This window comes from Protopterus annectens, chromosome 17.part0 (genome assembly GCF_019279795.1).
Source record: "Protopterus annectens isolate FY-2018-M chromosome 17.part0, PAN1.0, whole genome shotgun sequence".
NCBI classification, from domain to species: Eukaryota; Metazoa; Chordata; order Ceratodontiformes; family Protopteridae; genus Protopterus; species Protopterus annectens.
The window spans coordinates 425,317,026-425,336,300 of NC_056751.1; the positions used below are offsets into that span (position 1 = coordinate 425,317,026).

At 38.1% G+C, this 19,275-nt stretch overlaps 1 protein-coding gene across 1 annotated transcript in view; it reads right to left on the minus strand.

Annotated features, from left to right (window-relative positions):
• Positions 1-9,118, minus strand: part of LOC122791447 (mitochondrial mRNA pseudouridine synthase Trub2-like) — an 18,636-nt gene extending 9,518 nt beyond the window's left edge. Inside the window, exons 1-2 of the mRNA XM_044059191.1 lie at positions 8,859-9,118; positions 6,150-6,276 (exon numbers count right to left, since the gene is read on the minus strand). Of these exons, the coding sequence (XP_043915126.1) occupies positions 6,150-6,276; positions 8,859-8,915 (184 nt within the window). The 5' untranslated portion in view covers positions 8,916-9,118. The remainder of the gene's footprint in view (positions 1-6,149; positions 6,277-8,858) is intronic.
• Between the last annotated feature and the right edge of the window lie 10,157 nt (positions 9,119-19,275).

The window sequence follows — 19,275 nt, forward strand, 5'->3', positions numbered from 1 at the left end:
CATGACAACTATAAGAATCAGAGGAGGTTAGAACAGACTGGGAAGAGACAATGGAAAGGCAATTTCCAGAAGAACATCTGCATGGCTCCAAATATGCAACAAAGTCCAGAAGGTTTAGGATTTTGCTTTGAACGTTCGCATAGGTATTTTTACATCCCCCAGGAAGACTTCAGAGAATTCTTCCTTGGGTATATTGCTAATGCTGAGGATACGATGGTAAAGAAAGAGACAATTTGGAACATATTTTTTGGCAATGTAACAAGTTGGTAGACTTTAAAAAATTCCCCACAGTGTACTGCGTAAGGAATGTTTGAGGAGCAAATTGCTTTAACTACGGAAATGGTTCTTTTGGGCTGGGACACAGGATCTAAATTGCCTACACAGTAAGGTCTTACATTTAATGCTACCAGTTGCCAAAAATGGAAAACAGAATGTAAAATCAACTACAACTGAAGTAGAGAACATTTCAAAGGAGACAAGAACTGGAGGTGTGATCTTGAAGGAGCAAATTTTATAGAAAAAATGGAATTAATGGGAGTACGTGGAACAATGTCCACCAGGAGGAGTGAAGTATAAGGGAAGGCAGGAATTGAGCAACAGAGTAACATGCAACCCATACATGCTTGCTCTGCACAGGAATAGTTTTTATCACAAATGTACCTATGAAAACCTCACTCCATCTTGCATAGAGTCAGCTGCACAAAACAATGTCAGCAAAAAGTTGGAGGGGGTCCTGTTTACTGAAAGGAAAACAGAAAATTAATATGCAAACCTTTTTTAAGTGGGTAGGAAGCAAAAAATATTTAAAATTTTCCTCACAATGATTTTGTTTCATGTTTAACTGCAAAATGACTTACAGTGGCATAGCTACTTATTATACACCTGATAAAATGGCAAGAGTCCTAGTCCTAGGCCCAGAATACTGGAATGATGAATGCAACGGGAAAATTCATTGGGAAGGAATACTGTCAGAAACAGTAAACATATGTATAAATGAAAAAAAATACTCAATTCTTTAATATAAACTTTAAGACTGAAGTTAAGGGCAGTTCTGCTCTTATCAGATATACAATATGATTCACAGCAGTACTAATTTGTGTATGTGCATTTTACAGTACATGCATAGCATGTATCATTTGATGCAGTATTGATTTTAACGGTTATCGGAAAATGTAAAAATAAGATCCACTCACACGTGTCAGATTCTAGCAAGTGAGGAAACATACTTTAGTGCACAAATTACAGCAAACCGCTGGAAAAAGAAAACACAAAAACTGTAAATTAGAATAAAACTGTATGACACACCATGGATTTCAGATTAATGACATACAAATCTACTCTACAAGCCCAGATATACAGAATGTAGGAATAACTTTTCAGAGAGAACCTCACATGCTTCTTTCCTCTGCACCACCCACATATCACCCCCCCATTGGCTTCGGCTCAATTCATTCTACCTATTACAATGGCTTCTTAGGACAGGCTGGCAGTGAACAAGAGTGGCATTAACTAAACAGCCACAGAGGCTGTTTGCATCTTTCAAATGTGCTGTCTTTCAACGGGCCCACTGGCAATGGTATTCTGCAGAAGAACTATCCTGTGCCACATCATTAATGATGTAGGGCCTGGGGAATTTGTATAGAAGGTCCTAATCAAATCACTGCTGGTTTGTGTTTCCATTCATGTCACTGAAAGGGGCTACTATGCCTTCCTTCATGTGTATGTACTGCTACACAAACAATGGGTATTACTTGGTAAATATAATGCAACAACTGAAAGAGACAATATCTTCCCTCTTACAGCAAGTTACTTCTATAAAATTATATCCAAATTACTCATTTTTATTGACCAGGTTAGTTCCACTAGGTCAGCAGTCTTTTTCAGAGGAGACAAGAGGTGGCACTCCTAAGGAATATGGGAAATAGCCAGAGTACCCAGAGACTTCCCCTACTCTTTTCCATAAGTGCCATGGGATCTTGCATCTACATGAGATAACAACTCAGATAAGACCATGGGTTAGGATTTCATCCAAAGAACACTGTACTCATGAGTGCAGTGCCTCCAAATGTTACAATGTAGTGTTAGTAGTTTAAAAATGAATCCAATTACCTGGGGTAGGAATAGAACCCACATCCTTCTGCTCTTTCAGCACCAAAGACAAAAAAAGTGTACTACGTGTCGAGGCACAGACACTAAAAAAATTATGCATCATATTTTACTTTAATAGACCCAATAACAGAAATCAAAATATAAAAGCTTCAAAAGAAAACTTAGCATTTAGGCTCTGGTATGAACTAGGGAAGCATATACTAAAGGCAGAAGTAAAAAGCCTCTCAGTCATCAAGATTTGAGCAGCATAATCAAACAACCTAAGAAAAAGGTAGCTTGGGAGCCAGAAATGTCAGTGCTGTTAAGAGCTCTGGCAATAACACAAAGTTGTATACTCAAAAAGATGTCAAAATGCTATGTAACAAAGAAAAGTACAAAGTAAACTTTAACATAATTGTTTAGAGCAATTACTCTTACTTATAAATCAAAGTATGCTGTCAAAATTCTGCTTGGCAGTGTTAACAGAGCACCATCGACCCTCTACCAGGATGAGAGAGAAAAGCTGGCAATCAAATTAAGCATGGCACTACAGTTTGCAAAAGAGACAGCATTCCATATACCCTAGAACATAGTAACATCTAGATCACCAGACTTTAATCCACTGCACACAAAAGCAGTCATTTAGCAAGACTTAAAATACTACAGAAACTTCCAACAGTAGATACACAGTTTACCCCTTAAGGCTAAGTGTGTTCTTCACTATCACTACCCATCATAAATAAAAGTAAAAATATTCACAGTAAAAGCAACCATGGCCACTTCTTCAGACTGCCAATACAACAGTGGTGGCTCCTGCAACTCAGTCCATTTCAACTTTCACCTGCTGGACAACAAACAATGCAGCAAAACATAAATGGCTCTATGGCTCAACTTCCACAGTATCACATACAATCAGTTCACACAAACAATTCAGAGCTACCAGAAACAAAATCAGCATAAGCATTAGCAGTAGAGCCAGAAGAATACAATCTCGTAATTCAGTATCAGCTGAAAACAGTACCCAACTGAGCCCCCACAACAGTTCAGTGCTAGAGAGAGCAAGCAGAAACACGAGACCAAAGACAGTATTATTTGAAGGTAAAGATGCAACAAGCTGCACAATTTACTGCTAGAATTACAAAGTTAAACTGTCATTTATTTTCAAAACATATTCAACATTCAAAAGTACATCCTTCCACTAAGGTTACAAAAATAAGAAACAAACAAAGGTTGGTTTATCACAGCACTGTACCAATAAGACAGACATTTACAGAGCTCATACACTGTAATAATAGCCATGGTACGGCAACATGCTCAATCAAGGATCTATGACCCTCTGGGTAGCATCAGTCTTCAGTAAAGTAAGTGTTCCTACGTAATAACGAGGGTCCAGAGAGGACCCTAACAGAAATTCCCAGTTAAGTCCCCAAGCACTGCCTGGCTAAGTAACTTGCTCAGGCTCACACAGTAGGCAAATGAGGGCTGAGGGAATCAAACAAAATATACCACAGGAACTAAGGTTCATAGCCTTAACCCTCTATGCCACAAAATGAGGGCTGAGGGAATCAAACAAAATATACCACAAGAACCAAGGCTCATAGCCTTAACCCTCTATGCCACAAAATGAGGGCTGAGGGAATCAAACAAAATATACCACAAGAACCAAGGCTCATAGCCTTAACCCTCTATGCCACCTGCCAGACAGGTGCAAGTTCTTATAGTTCAGCCAGACTTTAACCTACAGAAAGTTAGTTTAATGATCATTACAGAGCCAGATGTCGATCAGGAGGCTGGTCATTCCGACATGTGCTATGCACATAAGTCTGTGTAGCCATACAATTAAAAGTCCTAACATGGAGCCTAGGGGAAATGCAGTTTACTACTAGTCATAAGGAGCAGTCTCAAGACTAACATCACAAAAATCTTCCTCTTTGATAAGAACTATCCAACAGTTTAACCACGCTGCTCAAGAGGCCAGAAGACTACAGGACCTCTCCGGCCTAGTCATAATTCACAAAATTTCATGCAGAAAGTCACTGAAAAATATAACACCTGGTCAATGATATACTTGTCATTTTTTTAAATATACTTATGCTTTTGTCGACCGGTTAGTCTCAATACATCAGTGTCTTCTTTGTACAGGAAACCAAAGCTGGTATTCATAGTGACTAAGAGAAATTTGGCCAAGTCATTGACGACTTCCTCTACTTTTTTTTTTTTTTTTTTTTTTTAAAAACATCCACCTGAGCTGCCTCCAACCTGGGCAGATGGATCCTCATTTTAATATCTCATATCCAAAGGAGGGCATACTCAGGAGTGCAGCATCCCCTTATGTTGCACTACAGTGTCAGACAGAACTGGAAAATTAATCTCAGCACCTTGAGTTGGATTAGAACCCACAGTCTTATGATCTTCCAGTACCAAAATGGAGTGATTTGCTTGCCGAGCTACTGACGCATGCTTTATATTACATATGGCATATATTTCCCACTGAATGCATTTGAATAGTAAACACCATGAACAGCCAAAACATGTTATACACTTGCTACCACTACATGGGATTCTACAACTGTAGTCACTTGTTTAAAACTAGCTTCAGGGAAAATGGTACTGAAACAGATCTAAACTCCTGTATTTCACCCTTCCCTCTGCAACCTAAAAAATTTTAAAGGCAACAAATATATAAAATGCTACTCTGTAGAATTTTCAAATATAAGCACTGAAAAATCCAACAAACCTCTATGATTCTGAACAAGTTGGTCTCTTTCCCAAAAAGTATTGCATAAAATATTTGCTATCTTTGACGATAAGTTGTATACCCCATCCTTTGTGTTGAGTAATCGGACTTAAATTTTCATTTACCAGTCTGGTAAATCTTGTGTATTTCTCTAATAATTTTGAATACATCTCTTCCAGTGATTATCTAAGATATTTCATAACTTTTTAATAGTCTTATTTCAAAACTGACATTCATATGCAGGACTTGTTTAATGGCAGTAAATTCATCGCAGCGATCTAGCACAACTTCATTAAAAATTTAACCTTTCCAGTCCCAATGCTTTCGTATTTTCTTCATAATCATTTTCAATGGCCTTCTGCCAACTATACAAAATTAAATTCTGAAAAGGTCTGACTCATTATTCCCTCCCTTCTTCAATAACCCTAATGTTACAAATAGAACAAAAATATATCATAATTCAGTCTAACAATGAACTTCACCTTGATATTAAATTTAGTTTCAGAGAAATTGCTACATTTGTAGCTCTCAATTTAAATACATAGGTTCTACTGGGTAAACAGTTCTACTCACTATGGACATCTGCACAGGAAACCATTTACAGATACCAGCATAACATTTCTGAAAATAATTCTGTAGCATAAGAACATTCTGGATGAACATAAAACACATACAAACTCCATTAACCACACAAACTACAAAATTCATAATGTTTTAACACAACAACATGGAAATGTAACAGATTTAATATTAAATCAGCATCCTTCTACCCTTTTCGCACTTCCCATCTTTCCTTATCACACCACATCCCAAACGTGCAAACGGAACTACTGAATGGCCATCTGGATTCATACACTCTCCAGGCGTGCACCAAAGGCAGCAAGTCATTGCCACAGGACAGAAGAGCAATACACATCGGACTGCCTTTGCAAAGTGCACTGCAAAATCTTGCAAACAGTACACTGAAGCAGTTCTCATGACTGTTGATACAAATGGCAAACTGATTGCTAGGATACCAACATAGCATGGAGGAAACAATTGTGGCTAACAGGTACAGAATACTGGCAGGCGGTGTAACCTCAAGTACACCACATACCAGGGCCAAATGCCAGGCATTATTACAGTATGCACATCATGGGCAAACTATAGCACAAGTAGGCGACATCAGCAGAGGCATGGCATACAGCTACTGATGAGGTGATCCCAGATACTCTGGCCTAGCTGGCTTTCAGGCGGACACAATGGGAATAAGGTAGCAAATTTCCATTAAAAGTAACTTTTTAAATGCCTCTTAAATGACTTTGCATGTTGCATTATTCAGTACCTTCAAGTAACCTGGTTTCCACAGTGTCTCTGATCATTTTCCATTTAACACCAGGAGGCTTATAGACTGCAAACAGGCCATGAAGAGATTTGTATACTGCAGGTGCAAATTCTAGCATCTGAAATAGCTGCAGGGGAAAAAAAAAAAAAAAAAAGAAAGAATGTGAATTTCGTGTTAAACACATTTTCTCCCACCATCCTCTAATCTCCTTTGACAGAACATTACAGCCTGCAGCTCATCTTGAAAGGAACTTCACAATGAAGTCTCCATAGTACAGCACAAACCACTGCAGAGATGGAAGGAGATAGCCGTCCGCAGCTTGCCAACAGCAGACTACCTTTCCTTTCTTGTGGTTTGAAAACACTCTTAAAAGACTCTTATTTAACTTGGAGTTATTAGCAACAGTTATAAGCAGTGCACAATGTCATCCGTTAATTCCCAATTTCAGCAGACTGAGTCACCAGAACAACTCCGCTTTTAGTTACGATATGTGCTTTCATCCACCTTCTGGACTTCATCAGATCAACTTTTCAATAACAGGTTTACCCATGGAAAGCCACATGTACCCTTAATGAAACAAAGGATCATAAATCATGACTGACAAATTCATACATAATAATGAGCCAAAACAGAGAATAACTCTGACAGGCTAGTCTACCAGTGTAAGCAAACCAATAGCCTTCTTGCAGCCCCACAAGGCTAGGTCACAACAAAATGGCCAGAAATCAAAGGTCAGTCCTGAACATCAGACCCACTGAGATGCATTCTCTACGTTGACAATTAAAAAAACACATACCTATGCTGACAGAAGTCACCACACACCCTAACCACAGAAGGGCACAATACAAGACAGGTAAACCAGTTGGTAAAAAATGAGCATAACCAATCTGAAGGGAGAACTGCAGTAAAAATAACATACACAAGAAAGTATCCAAACTGTAAATGTAATAAAAAAGGGCCAGTGTTGAAATGCAGTAACCAACCGCATCCCTCCCAGGTGAGATTACCTGGACTTCTAACTTATTGCATTTGGTGCGGAGAACCTTTTTTTTTTTTTTTTTTAAATTAATGGCAGTATTTACATACAAAAATGGGGAATTGCAGTGGGAGCAGCTATGGCCCCTAGCTAAAGCTGTATTAGTTAAGCTAAGTGAGATAATGAAACTGTCTAGAGGTCAGAATTCTGGTGCTTCAATTACCTTAGATTCACTGGATTTTTCTATTGTATGGGAAGGGCCAATGGAAGTTCTTTGTACATATTGGACATTTGACAGATTTTTTTTTTTTTAAACTACTCACCACAACTATCACAAGGTTAGTTTTCATAATCTCATTGTTTCCAAGTACATGCAGTCAGAAGAAATTTACAAGGATTCATTTTATAAACCTACCGTAGTAAACCTACTGGTTCAATACTAATGTATAAAAGTTTGTCAGTTATGATTTGTGATCTTTTGTTTTCATTAAGTATGTATTTAGCTTTCCATGACTAAAGCTGTTATTAAAAAGTTGATCTGATGAAGAACTGCTGGTGGATGAAAGCCCCTCATAAATAAAAGCTGAGTTATTCCAGTGACCAAGTCTGCTTGAGTTACTTCTTCAGTACTTTTACAGAAAAGGAACTAGCATATGAAATTTTGGACCGTTTACAACAGTTACCTATAATTCTAAGTTTAAGAGTTTTTATTTTTCATTTCTCTCAAACAAGGAAGTGAAGGCAGTCTGCTATCTGCATACTGGGGCCAGTCATCTCCTTGCATTTCTGTGGTGGTTTACGTACCAATTCGACCCGTGACTCACTCTTGATGTACACAAGGCTCTTGGATGCAAGTCAGATTTAACAGAGGCATTGGTGATCACAGAACTAAAAAAGGGGTCTACATTAATTCACTAAAGACATTAGTTTGAATGCCATTCTGAAAATACTCACTGCACACTGTACTTAATATAAACAACTTGAAAGTCACTACACTTTACACTATATGAAATCTTCTCTTGTGGGGACTGTAAAAGATGAGGCACTTCAGGCACATGCCAATATATTTCTCAAACAAATGCCCTCCCACCGGCAGAAACTACAGAATGAGCAATATGGGAATAAAAACCTGAATGAAAATATAAAGTATGGATGTGGTATGAGAAGTAGGAACAGTGACAGGTGAATAAAGCATGTGATCTAGTCCATTAACATTTCTGTTCAGGACAGAACTTTAATACAGTTCGGATCTTCAGGTCAGTAAGGGTCAATCACAACAAACACAAAACCAGCTCTAGTGTTACTATGCTTTGGCTAAACAAAAATGTTTGACATTCACAATAAGCACAGTCTTCTGACAACAGGCTACGTAAACTTCTTGGCTCCCTCACTGCCCCTGCAAGAGCAACTAAAGTGTACAAATTTGATCAACTCATTTGTGCAGTCTGAGCAACAAAACAGCCACTGTAAATGCCTGACTCATCTATTATAGCCCTAAAATATGTACTGCCACCAAAACATGCTATCCCCAGAGAATGGCATGTGTGCCCAGTGCTCTCCGTTAACTCAGCACTGGCAAGGACCTTGTTATTGATGTTATGCACCCCACACCAAAGGGAGCACATTGCAACAGGAAGTGTAGACTCTCCTTCAAGGAAACTTAACAGCTCAAACTGAGAAAGACTCCATAAACCAGCCAGCCTTCTCCTTACGAGACTGAACAAAACTACTACCTTGCAAGCCCGAGCAGTTGCCAACAAGCTCCAGCAAGTAGTGTCACCAGGAACCATTCTGAATGGGCTTATTGAGCTCTGTCAAGAAGCCATGTCATCCAAAGTTATATTTTTATCTGCCTTTTTAAAACGAGTTTTTATGACCAATTTTCAGGACTAAGAACATAAAAGTTAAGCACTGACTTCAGCAGTTTCAGATAATTTTGCCTTCCTCATAGCCATATGATATTAGTAGGACCATTTCTCACATTAAGCCTGACTCACTGCATGTATTGGTCATGCATGCATGCATGCACGCAAATGCCTCTGACTGGGTGCATGGAAACAAATCTAATCCAAAAATAAATCCAGCATTCCTTTGACAGTATGTCAGGGTCTGCATTAACACTCCAAAACTGAAAACATAACACTGAGCAGCATGTACAGAATTAACTAGTTTTTTTAAGGCTAGTTAATTTTCCTTGTAGTAATTTACTAGTGTTATTATAAATAAGACAAATTGTTAGCTGAACCAAATAACATTTAGCCATAAAAAGTACATATCCCAGGACGTAAATAAACATGCATACTGGGGGTGTCATACATATTTCTATGGATCTTTAAAAAGTCTAACAGCTTGTGTTTCTCTACGTTAAAAAAAATTAGGTACATTTTTATTTTAGTGCTCACCTATACCTTCACAATTATGCTTTCATGATGGATTTGTTCCAGTTAATTGTTATCTTTGCTTGGTATCACTTTAAAGATTATTAACAGATATTTACCTTAAGCATACTCCTTTGACAACAGAACTATGTAAACTTCCTGGCTTTCTCACTGCACCTACAGTCTGAGCTGGTCTGATACACGTTTAGAGTATTTATAAAAACTTTCAGCTAATTCTGGTCTTTAGACTGCAGTGACAAGGCTTTATAGCAAAACAGGACCAAGTGGGGATTCCGTTTTGAGTTGCCTTTTAAAGAAAGGAGATGCATACTGCTGAAATGCTGAATTAACTTTTGCCTTACACACACATTTGACTTGATATGAGTTGAAGTTCGCTATTTCTACTATTATCTTATCTGATTAATATACACTACGTGTGTGTGTGTACGTGTACACATGCACAATCTTCTGAAAACCGGTGATGTTTACCTTACATTTTCAGCTGTAATTAAAATTACAGTGCCAGTTTCCTTTCAAGCCCACATTCTTTATGTCTGCTACTGTCATTCTGAAATGAGACAGGGATCTCATTTTAGCAGTGCTCCTCCAATTCTGCTGTTTTACACGGTCATATGTTCTTCCTACTCTCAACAACTAGAATGTTTACATATGCAAACACAAGACAAAATTGAAAGGAAATCAGAAGTGCAGACAAAAGCCAAGTTACACATCTGCTTCTCCAGTCACAGGATAAGTGCAACCAGCTGGTAGAAGAATGGACAAATGTATATCAGAAAACACCGGGAATGGACACACTGGAATAAAGAGCTTGCAAAAACAAACAAGACAGACATATTCCTAGCTCTTAGACAATAAACTAGAATAAAAACAAATGTATCAAAACACATCTATTATAGAAACTTATTACTTTAATTACTGGGACATCTATAATAGAAATTTAAACAAAACTGTGCAAGAAACGTCTGTGTGGAAGATTTTCAATCCATACATATCTAGTTAAGTCAATGTATATTAATCAGATAAGATAATAGTAGAAATAGCGAACTTCAACTCATATCAAGTCAAAAACATAATAAAAATATGCAATTTGGAATATTGCACAATTACTAAGTATTCAAAAGTAATAACAAAATAATAGTTTCCTCACAAGCTAACATATATATATATATATATATATATATATATATATATATATATATATACACACACACACACATACATATATACACACACACACACACACACACACACACACACACATATACACTTTTTTATCAGGCAAGAGAGTAGTTTACTGTGCTGTAAAACAGTGTATTGTTCTTCTTTCGGCTTTTCCCGGTTAGGGGCGCCACAGCGGATCACAACACAGTGTATTGGTATACATGTTAAATTCACATCCCTTCCCCCCATCAGTGTGACATTCGAGCTGGTTCTGCCCTACTTAGTAGCCATCATAATACTATAACCCTTATATACAATAAATAAAATGAATGATGATGTGGTACCTCTTATTTTTTAACTAGAATATTAAGTCTGTGATTTTATCCAAGACAATATACTTGCACAGCTGAAAATATATAAACCCGACCATTTGTCAATCTAAAATATATACATTTTGGATTAAAAAAAAATACATTGTGCAAATCATATTCTATTTCCATAACCTACTAGACTTCTTCAGGTCTGTGTACAAGAACCCTAAAAACTATAGGTAATTAGCTACTATTGTTATTACACATCATTTTGAATAAAGTGGAAAAAAGAATAAGAAAAATGTACGATAGAATACTTCAATTAAAAATGATTTAACATGGTATTTAAAACCAAGTGGAAGAATAAAATTAGACATGTAAACAACGTGGCAATTTTCTAAGTTCCAGTACATTTAGAAGTGAACAGTAGTAGTTTAGTCCAGGTTTCCTAAAAGAGTTTACCTTTAATTACCACACAAGTTCACGTTTCTCCAGCATATTCAGGGAGTCTCCTTCAAGATCACCCATGTCTAGGAGATCCAGTATCTGTAACTTAAAACCTGTCTCTCTTTTATGAGGAGCAAGGTGTCTAGCCAGAGTGCACTTCTGCCAGATGACATGAAATCCTAAGCTTAAGTTTATTTACAGTCTTGCCCACATGAAATGCATCACATTCATTGCACTGTACCCTGTAAAATTACTTTTATAGTGTTACAGTCACCCCCTGCACTGGTCTTAGTTTTTATTGCCCTTATTTAAAGAAATTCGTTATCACCTTGTTGTGTAAATATGCAAAACGTACAATTAACTTCACATCTTTTAGTGTTTGTAATACTGTCTAGGTTTAAATTCAACAAAACATCTAATGTTCTTGGATAAACAAAGGATGTGGCTTCACCTAAGATGTTAATCAGAATAAGAGTTTCCTGTGACAATGGCCCAGTTTTTTTCAATATCATTTTTGATACTGTGATAATTCAAAGTATATATGTCAGGATGCAGATATTTTTGCATTTGTTATTCTCTATGGAATTTCTTAGTATTCTCCTACTGGTGAGGTCAAGTGAAAGTGTTTCAGTCCTTTTCAGTTCTGTAGTGGGTTCCAGGGATTTTTTTTTTTTTTTAACATCTGACATTCATAGCCTCTCACTAGGAAATCATTCTTCAAGTTGTTCAGGTTTCTTAAAAATGGTTCCATCTCTGTGGTAATTCTAGCTAATGTATAGCCGTGGGATTTCACCATATTATACTTAGCTTTTGCAGACTGCAGACTTTTACTGTGGAGCAATAAGTTAACCCTAGTTGGTTTTCTGAATAGATCAGTGGTGATTCTGTTATTGTTGGTGTCCTTGGAAATCTGCATATCTAAGAAAGTGGTTGAAGTATAGCTACGGAAGAGGTAAACTTCAGGAATGGGGGGGGGGGGGTTGTCTGATTGAGGTTAGTGATAAAATCTCCAAGCTGCAAGGTGTCACCTTCCCACACAATAAAGATATCATCAATATAACATGTGGTATGCTGCAAGAAGTCTTTGTGTTGTTTATCACAAAGTCCTCCTCCCACTTTCCCAAGGCTATGTTGGGAGCCATGGCAGCCCCCACTGCTACACTAGTCTTTTTGTTTGTAGTGTTTGCTTTCGAAGGTAAAGAAATTAAAAGTCCAGTACAAGATTAAATGAGCTTGCTTAACTTTTGCAGTACTGTCTGTGTGCTTTGATTATGTTTCTTAAAAGACTCCATAGCTGCTGTTGTACAGTAACTGTGACAGGGCACTGTGTACAAGGATTCCACATCGATAGTTAATAAAAACTGTCAGCTTCCACTGCAACGTTTATTTTCCTCAAAAAAAAATCCATTGAATCTCTTATGTATGAATTATTCATTTCTGCTAAACATTTCAGCAAGTAATCAAGGTAAATGGCTGTGGCTTTAGTAAGGGAACCTCCACTTACTACCACTGCTCTACAAGGTGGGTCTGCTCTGTTCTTGTGAGGATTTGGTATTCCAAAAAAGTAAAATAAACATGGGCATGGGCTCCATAAATAAAGATCTTAATAATAAGGTTTTTTTCCTATAATGTGGTGAGATTAGTGTTCCATAAAACATATGCTCTTTTTATGCCATCCATGATAAATAACTCAAAATATGTTATCCTTCAGCATGTTCTCTATCTTTTGGTTGTAGCTAGTGGTATCAGTCACAAGTATACCTCCGCCCTAGCCTGCCTTCATTACGCGCCAAGATTTACCATTGTCGAGCACAATCAATGCTTTTCTTTCTCCTTTTAAGTTATAAAGTTTTTTCTTAGGAGGGTTTTAAGTAGTTTCCTGACATCCATCTCACATTTCACATCGAAAGCTGCTACTGTTTGATGTTGTGGTGGACAACAGCTGCTAGGCCTTTTTATAGTTTTATCAATAAGCTTATTTTCAATATAATTAATTTTGCCATGAAACTGTACCTTTAAGTTGAACTTCCTCATTCACATTTTAAGATACCTGAGCTACCTTGCCTCCTGCAGCTTGGTACAAAAGTAAGCCCTTTGGACAACACACTTTTTTCATCTAAAGTCAGTGCTTTAGAGTGTTTCCAGATAAGTGAAGCACCTATTGTTGTGGCTATGGCTGGTTCCTCTGTCTGAGTCTGGGACCTGGGTTGTAGTCGGGGTTCCAGTTGGGCTTGCCCAGGCATGGTAACAATACACAAAAAAAATCACACACGATAACAGTTAACCTTACCTTTGTATGCAAAAAAAAAAAATTTTTCTATTTTACTTTATTATTTACTTACTGGTAAAGCTCTCCACAAAATAAGATTTAGAAGAACCTTGTATAAAATAAAATTAATCAAATTACAGTAGAAAAACAGCAACATAGAATGGCAAATACAAAACGTATGGGACAAAATGTGAAAACGATGAAAATTTAACTTATGAAAACAAATGGATACATAAAATTTAGAAAGCATTCGTGTATAATCAAAATATAATGCAGTAGAACATACTTTTTTTGCAATTTTTTATTTTCTTACTGAAAGTTGTACTTCTATGGAACACAGAAAGAGAACTATGTGGAGTGGTTGTGAGAAACATAGTATTTCACGAATTATTAACAGTGATAAAGGTTTCAGTAGAAGTGTTGGTTGGAAAGGAACAATAAGAAGATGGCAGAGAGGTATAAGAAATAATAATACAAAAGTACAGTTAGAAAGTGGATGGTTAGAGGCTATGTAAAAAGGTTGCTATAGGGTGCAGTTTTTGAAATGGGAGTGATGTTACTTAGTGCTGAGGTCTGGGGCTATGTAGGAGTATGGCATGAGCATAACCAGGAAGCATTTAGATGTTGTTTAAGTTAATTTTAAAACTTGGTAACTTGTCCGTTTTCAGTGGAGTGGGAAGGAGGTGCATAATTTGGGGACATTGGCCAAACAGAATGAATCTCCAAAAGAATTGTTGGATTTAGCTGTAGTCAGAATCAGAATTATTTTTATTACTGAAGTGTATATCTCCGATTGGAAATGCAGTAGGCTGTTTTGTGGAGCAGATCAGTTTTCAGGTTTGTACAATCTGTAGTTGTGTGGAGGTGAGGTGGTGCAGCAGCCCTAGCCAGTTCTGTTGTTTCAGGGCTGCAGTGGTGGAATTGCGAGGGAAGGCTGGCAGCAACCTTCACTAATTTACTATACCATGAGCCTATTTGTCTTTAGGTGGCATGTGATTTTTTAAGTGCGAGTGTTGCATGCAGAAGTGAAGGAAGGAAGAAAAACAATCTCTGTGGTATCCCTCAAGTCTCAAATAACCCACTATACAGTTACAGTGGGCCCAAAACAAAACAGTGCAATACACCTCTCTGTGTGGAAGCTTTTCAATTCATGTATGTCTAGTTAATCAGTATATATTTAAAGTCAGAAAAATTGTAGTAGTAGTAGTAGCAATAGTGAACTTAAAAATGTCCTAAATCAAAATTTAAAAACTTATTTTGAAATATTATTATACAGAATTATTACCTCTATTAGGTATTCAGAAGTACTTCAAGCAGAGAAAAAAGTCCATTTCCCAGTTGAAAATCCTTTAAGCACACAGACAATTGATCTAAGCAAAACAAAAAATAATGAGAATGATAGTTCCATCCCAAACATACTGACAAATATACCCATTAGGTATAGGAGTGGTTTATTTAGTCAGGTACTATTTAGCCATACAGAGGGAGTAGAGTTTTTGGACAGCTTTCTTGATGGAATGAAGGGGTGTGGTGATCAAACTTGAGGATGCCATCTATAATGCCTCAGTAGTTTAGCTTGGCTTATGGTTTCTAATTTTGTGTTATTACTTGAGACACGAAATGAGCATTTCTGGTTAAAATGTTGTTTTGGAGTAAATTTTTTTGGCATTAAGCAGCAGGTTAGAATTTTTTTTAGACCTACTGCAATTTTGCAACGTCGGAGAATAATTTTAAAGTGATTTCCCATAATTTTGCTATGGATGGGGCACAGCAGACAAGGCTGAATTGTCTGCATATTGTATGAGTGGCTAGTGTTGTAGCGGTGTGAAGTTTATTTATGAAAATATTAAATAGAAGGGGACCGAGTATCGATCCTTGGGGAACACCAACAGAGAATGGTTGAAATGTTTAGTTGTCATTTAGTTGCCTACTGACAACTGCACACATAACTGTAAAACCAGGAGAGGGAGGGGTAAGTGAGGACTACTGTTGCAAATTCAGAGAGGTGCTTTTGGTGGAACACTGTGTCAAATGCTTTGGAAAGGTAAATGAAAAGTGAAGGAACAAGGTTGCCATCATTGCTGTACTGGTTTACTATGTTGGTGAAGTTAAGAGTAGTAGTACTGTGGCTGGGCCTGAAACCACACTGGGTGTTGATGAGGTGATTGTGTTTGGTCATATGTTTTATAAGCCGACAGTGAAAACATTTCTCAAGAATTTTAGAGGGGTGATAAGATATAAATAGGTCTATAGTTTGTATGTCCTTTATGAATACATAATAATGGATTTTTTTCCAGATGCAGGGGACAGTTTTTGGTTATGAAGCAGTTGATTATGGAGACAAGGAAAGGTAGTGCTTCTACATCCCTTCTGAAGAACTCCACGGGAGGGTTATCAGCAGCTGGAAATGTAAAATAAGCAAACAAATATGTACAGCTAGTAGAAAACAATGGACAAAATGTATTATGAGCAGACAACCCTTTATCAAAGAGTATTTCTACTCAGTTGCCAAACATCTAAAAATCATCACCCACAATCCTTTTCCCCATTTTTGCACATGGGGTCAGGGTACCACTCTAACAGTGGCAATCTAGAGCCAAGTTTCACACCACCAGGTGGCTAGCCCTGCTGTGGCTGTTCTCATACCACACACTCGCATGCACACACTCATCCCTATGGCCAATTTAGACTGCTAAATCTACCTACTACAGGTCTTTGTAATGGGGAGGAAACTGAGCACCCAAAGGAAGCTTACATGAACACTGGGAGGACATGCAGACTCTGCACAAAAAGGCACCCCAGCATAGAATCAAACCAGATAACACCCTGCTATGAGGCAACAAACACTATCCACTGTGCCACTCCAGTATCATCATACTCCATTTTTTCTATGTGATTGGGGAATGGTATGAACTACCACTCTTCTTCCTTCCCTGTCACGCTTGATTGCTGGAAGTTCTTTCACACAATCCACTTTGCAGGGTGCCCTAGTTTCCTTTTGTCTTTTTCCTGTCTCTCCTAAAAGTTTAAGAAGCCATCTTCTGCTTTCCTGCATATGTGCCTGAACCACCATAATCTGCTCTCTTTAGCATTCTCTGCAATTAGAGCTATACTGGCTTATGCTCTACCATCATTCTGCCCCACATTATAAATCCTACACCCATACTCAAGCACTTCATCTCAACAATCTAGCGTTCAACTGTTCAAATTTCTGTATCACGTAGTAATACGGATTACATCACTATTTTTTTTTTTTTTACACCTTTCTTTGCACTTTCTCTGACACTCTTCTGTCAGACCTACTACCACTGACATTTTCTGCCAGCTGGCTACAACCCCTCCAATTCTAGCTCAGATCGCCTCATCCATTCTCTTGCTGAAGCATACCGCATCACGAGGAACGTACCTCATTTGGCAATATTGAAGTGTATTAACCCACCACCTAGTCTGCGCAGGAATGGGCGTGCCCGTCGTGATTGACGTGCCCGAGGGCAGGGATTAACAATAGCAATTTGTCGTGATTGCAAATGTAACAGTAAATCCGTGTCGTGTAGGTCAAATAAGCATAAACCAACAAGGGAGATGAACAAGCGAACAACCACTACTATAACCAAACCAAAGAGTTTGGTTTGGAGGAACCATATAAGGGTCCAAGACCAAAATATAGTAATCCAACCACTTTATTCAGAAAAAGACACAAAAATCACTAAGCATAAGCAATCACAATAAGCATAAACACTAGACAAATGTGTTGCACGAGTCAATGTCACATTTAATAAGCACAAACACATTCAAATAATATAATGTTTAACAGGCACTACATAAAGGTGTTGCATCGAGTAATTATGCCCTTTCCATTCAAATAATATAATGTTTAACATGCACTACATAAAGGTGTTGCATCTAGTCATTATGCCGTTACCAGTAAAATAAGCACCAAGTATGAACCTACCCCATGGTGTTGCAGTCATTATCACTTAAGTTACACTGTTAATATCTGAAGATGTTAGCTTTTTTGTACGTTTAAGGAGCAGACATCCTTAACATGCAGGTTTCTCATAACAGTTTTCAAACAATGGCAGCAAATCATTCTATGGTCTTCATTATATATATAAAGTGATCCTACTGTCCCTGTAGTTCTGTTTCTTTCAGAGAAGGTCCGCTGTTATCTGATCTTGCAATGTCTACATTCAACGAGAAGTACATTGGGGAAATAACTTTGTTTCTCATGGCAGTCATATCATTCCTGCAATCGGTTGGGATAATGCTCGAGGAGAAGAAATGCTTGAAATGTGGCAGCAGGGCTTCACCTACACCTCACAAGTCCACCTACCTATGGAAATGCCGTGCAAAGGCATGCAGAAGAAAGAGCGGGCTGCTGAATGGTACTTACTTTTCCAAAAGTAGACTGCCTCTACAATGTTTGGTAAAGCTTCTGTACTGCTGGCTGTGGAAGTTCCCTGCAGTAATGGCTACGGACTACCTTGGTGTTTCTGCATGGTCAGTGGTGGACTGGTATCAGTTCTGCAGAGCCATCTGCAGTTGGAGACTACTACAGGACCCATGTTGCTCGGTGGTCCTGGAACTATAGTGCAAATAGACGAAAGCCTTCCTGTTCGTACCAAGTACAACCGAGGGCAAAACCTGGCTAAGCAGGACCGCTGGGTGTTCGGGATGTATAACTGCGATAAGAAGAGTGGCTTCCTTACATTTGTAGAGAAATGTGACGCAGCTACTTTGCTGCCACTCATCAAAAACATGTTTTGCCAGGAATGACAATTTCCTACCAGTGGGCAGCCTACCATGGGATTGCTCAAATACCAGGGATGCACTACCAACACCAGACAGTAAATCACAGCAGAAATTTTGTGGACTCACAAACAGGTGCCCATACCAACTCCGTGGAAGATTATGTGGGCACTGTACAAGAGGCAATGAACGGAACAAGGGCACACATGGTGCCCAGTTATCTAGACGAATATATGTGGTGATCAAAGTACGGACATGACTGACACTTTGCTTCTGAATTTTGTGTGTCATATCAAAGAGTACCAGGAAGCTGAACCACCGAACGCCGATCCGGATCTGGATGAAGGTTCTGAAAAGGAAAATGAACTGCCTTGACTGTACACTTAATTATGAGTCGCTTCATAAGTTACGCTTTCTGATGTGGTGTTACAGGTTGTGGGTGTGGGGTTTTTGGCTTTGACTTTCGGCCCGATCAATTCATTTCTTTATTTCGCGAAGTTAATTCATTTCTTTATTTTGCGAAGTTAATTTCACATCTGCAGTAGTGTGCGTTTTTCTGTTTAAGTGTATAACTCTACATAGTCTATAAGTGTTTTCTGTCTAATCTTTTTATAAGTCTAACTATACAAACAGTACTTGGCTTTTTACTTTTGGCCCGATTAACTTCGCAAAATATTTTCTGTCTAATCGTTTTATCAGTCTAACTGTACAAACTTACCTTGTGTTTTGGTGGCTTCACTTGGCATCTTTCAATCAAACGGTGGGCGGCACAGTCAAAAGGGGCACAAGTGGGGTATGCTACTGGGCATCTCGT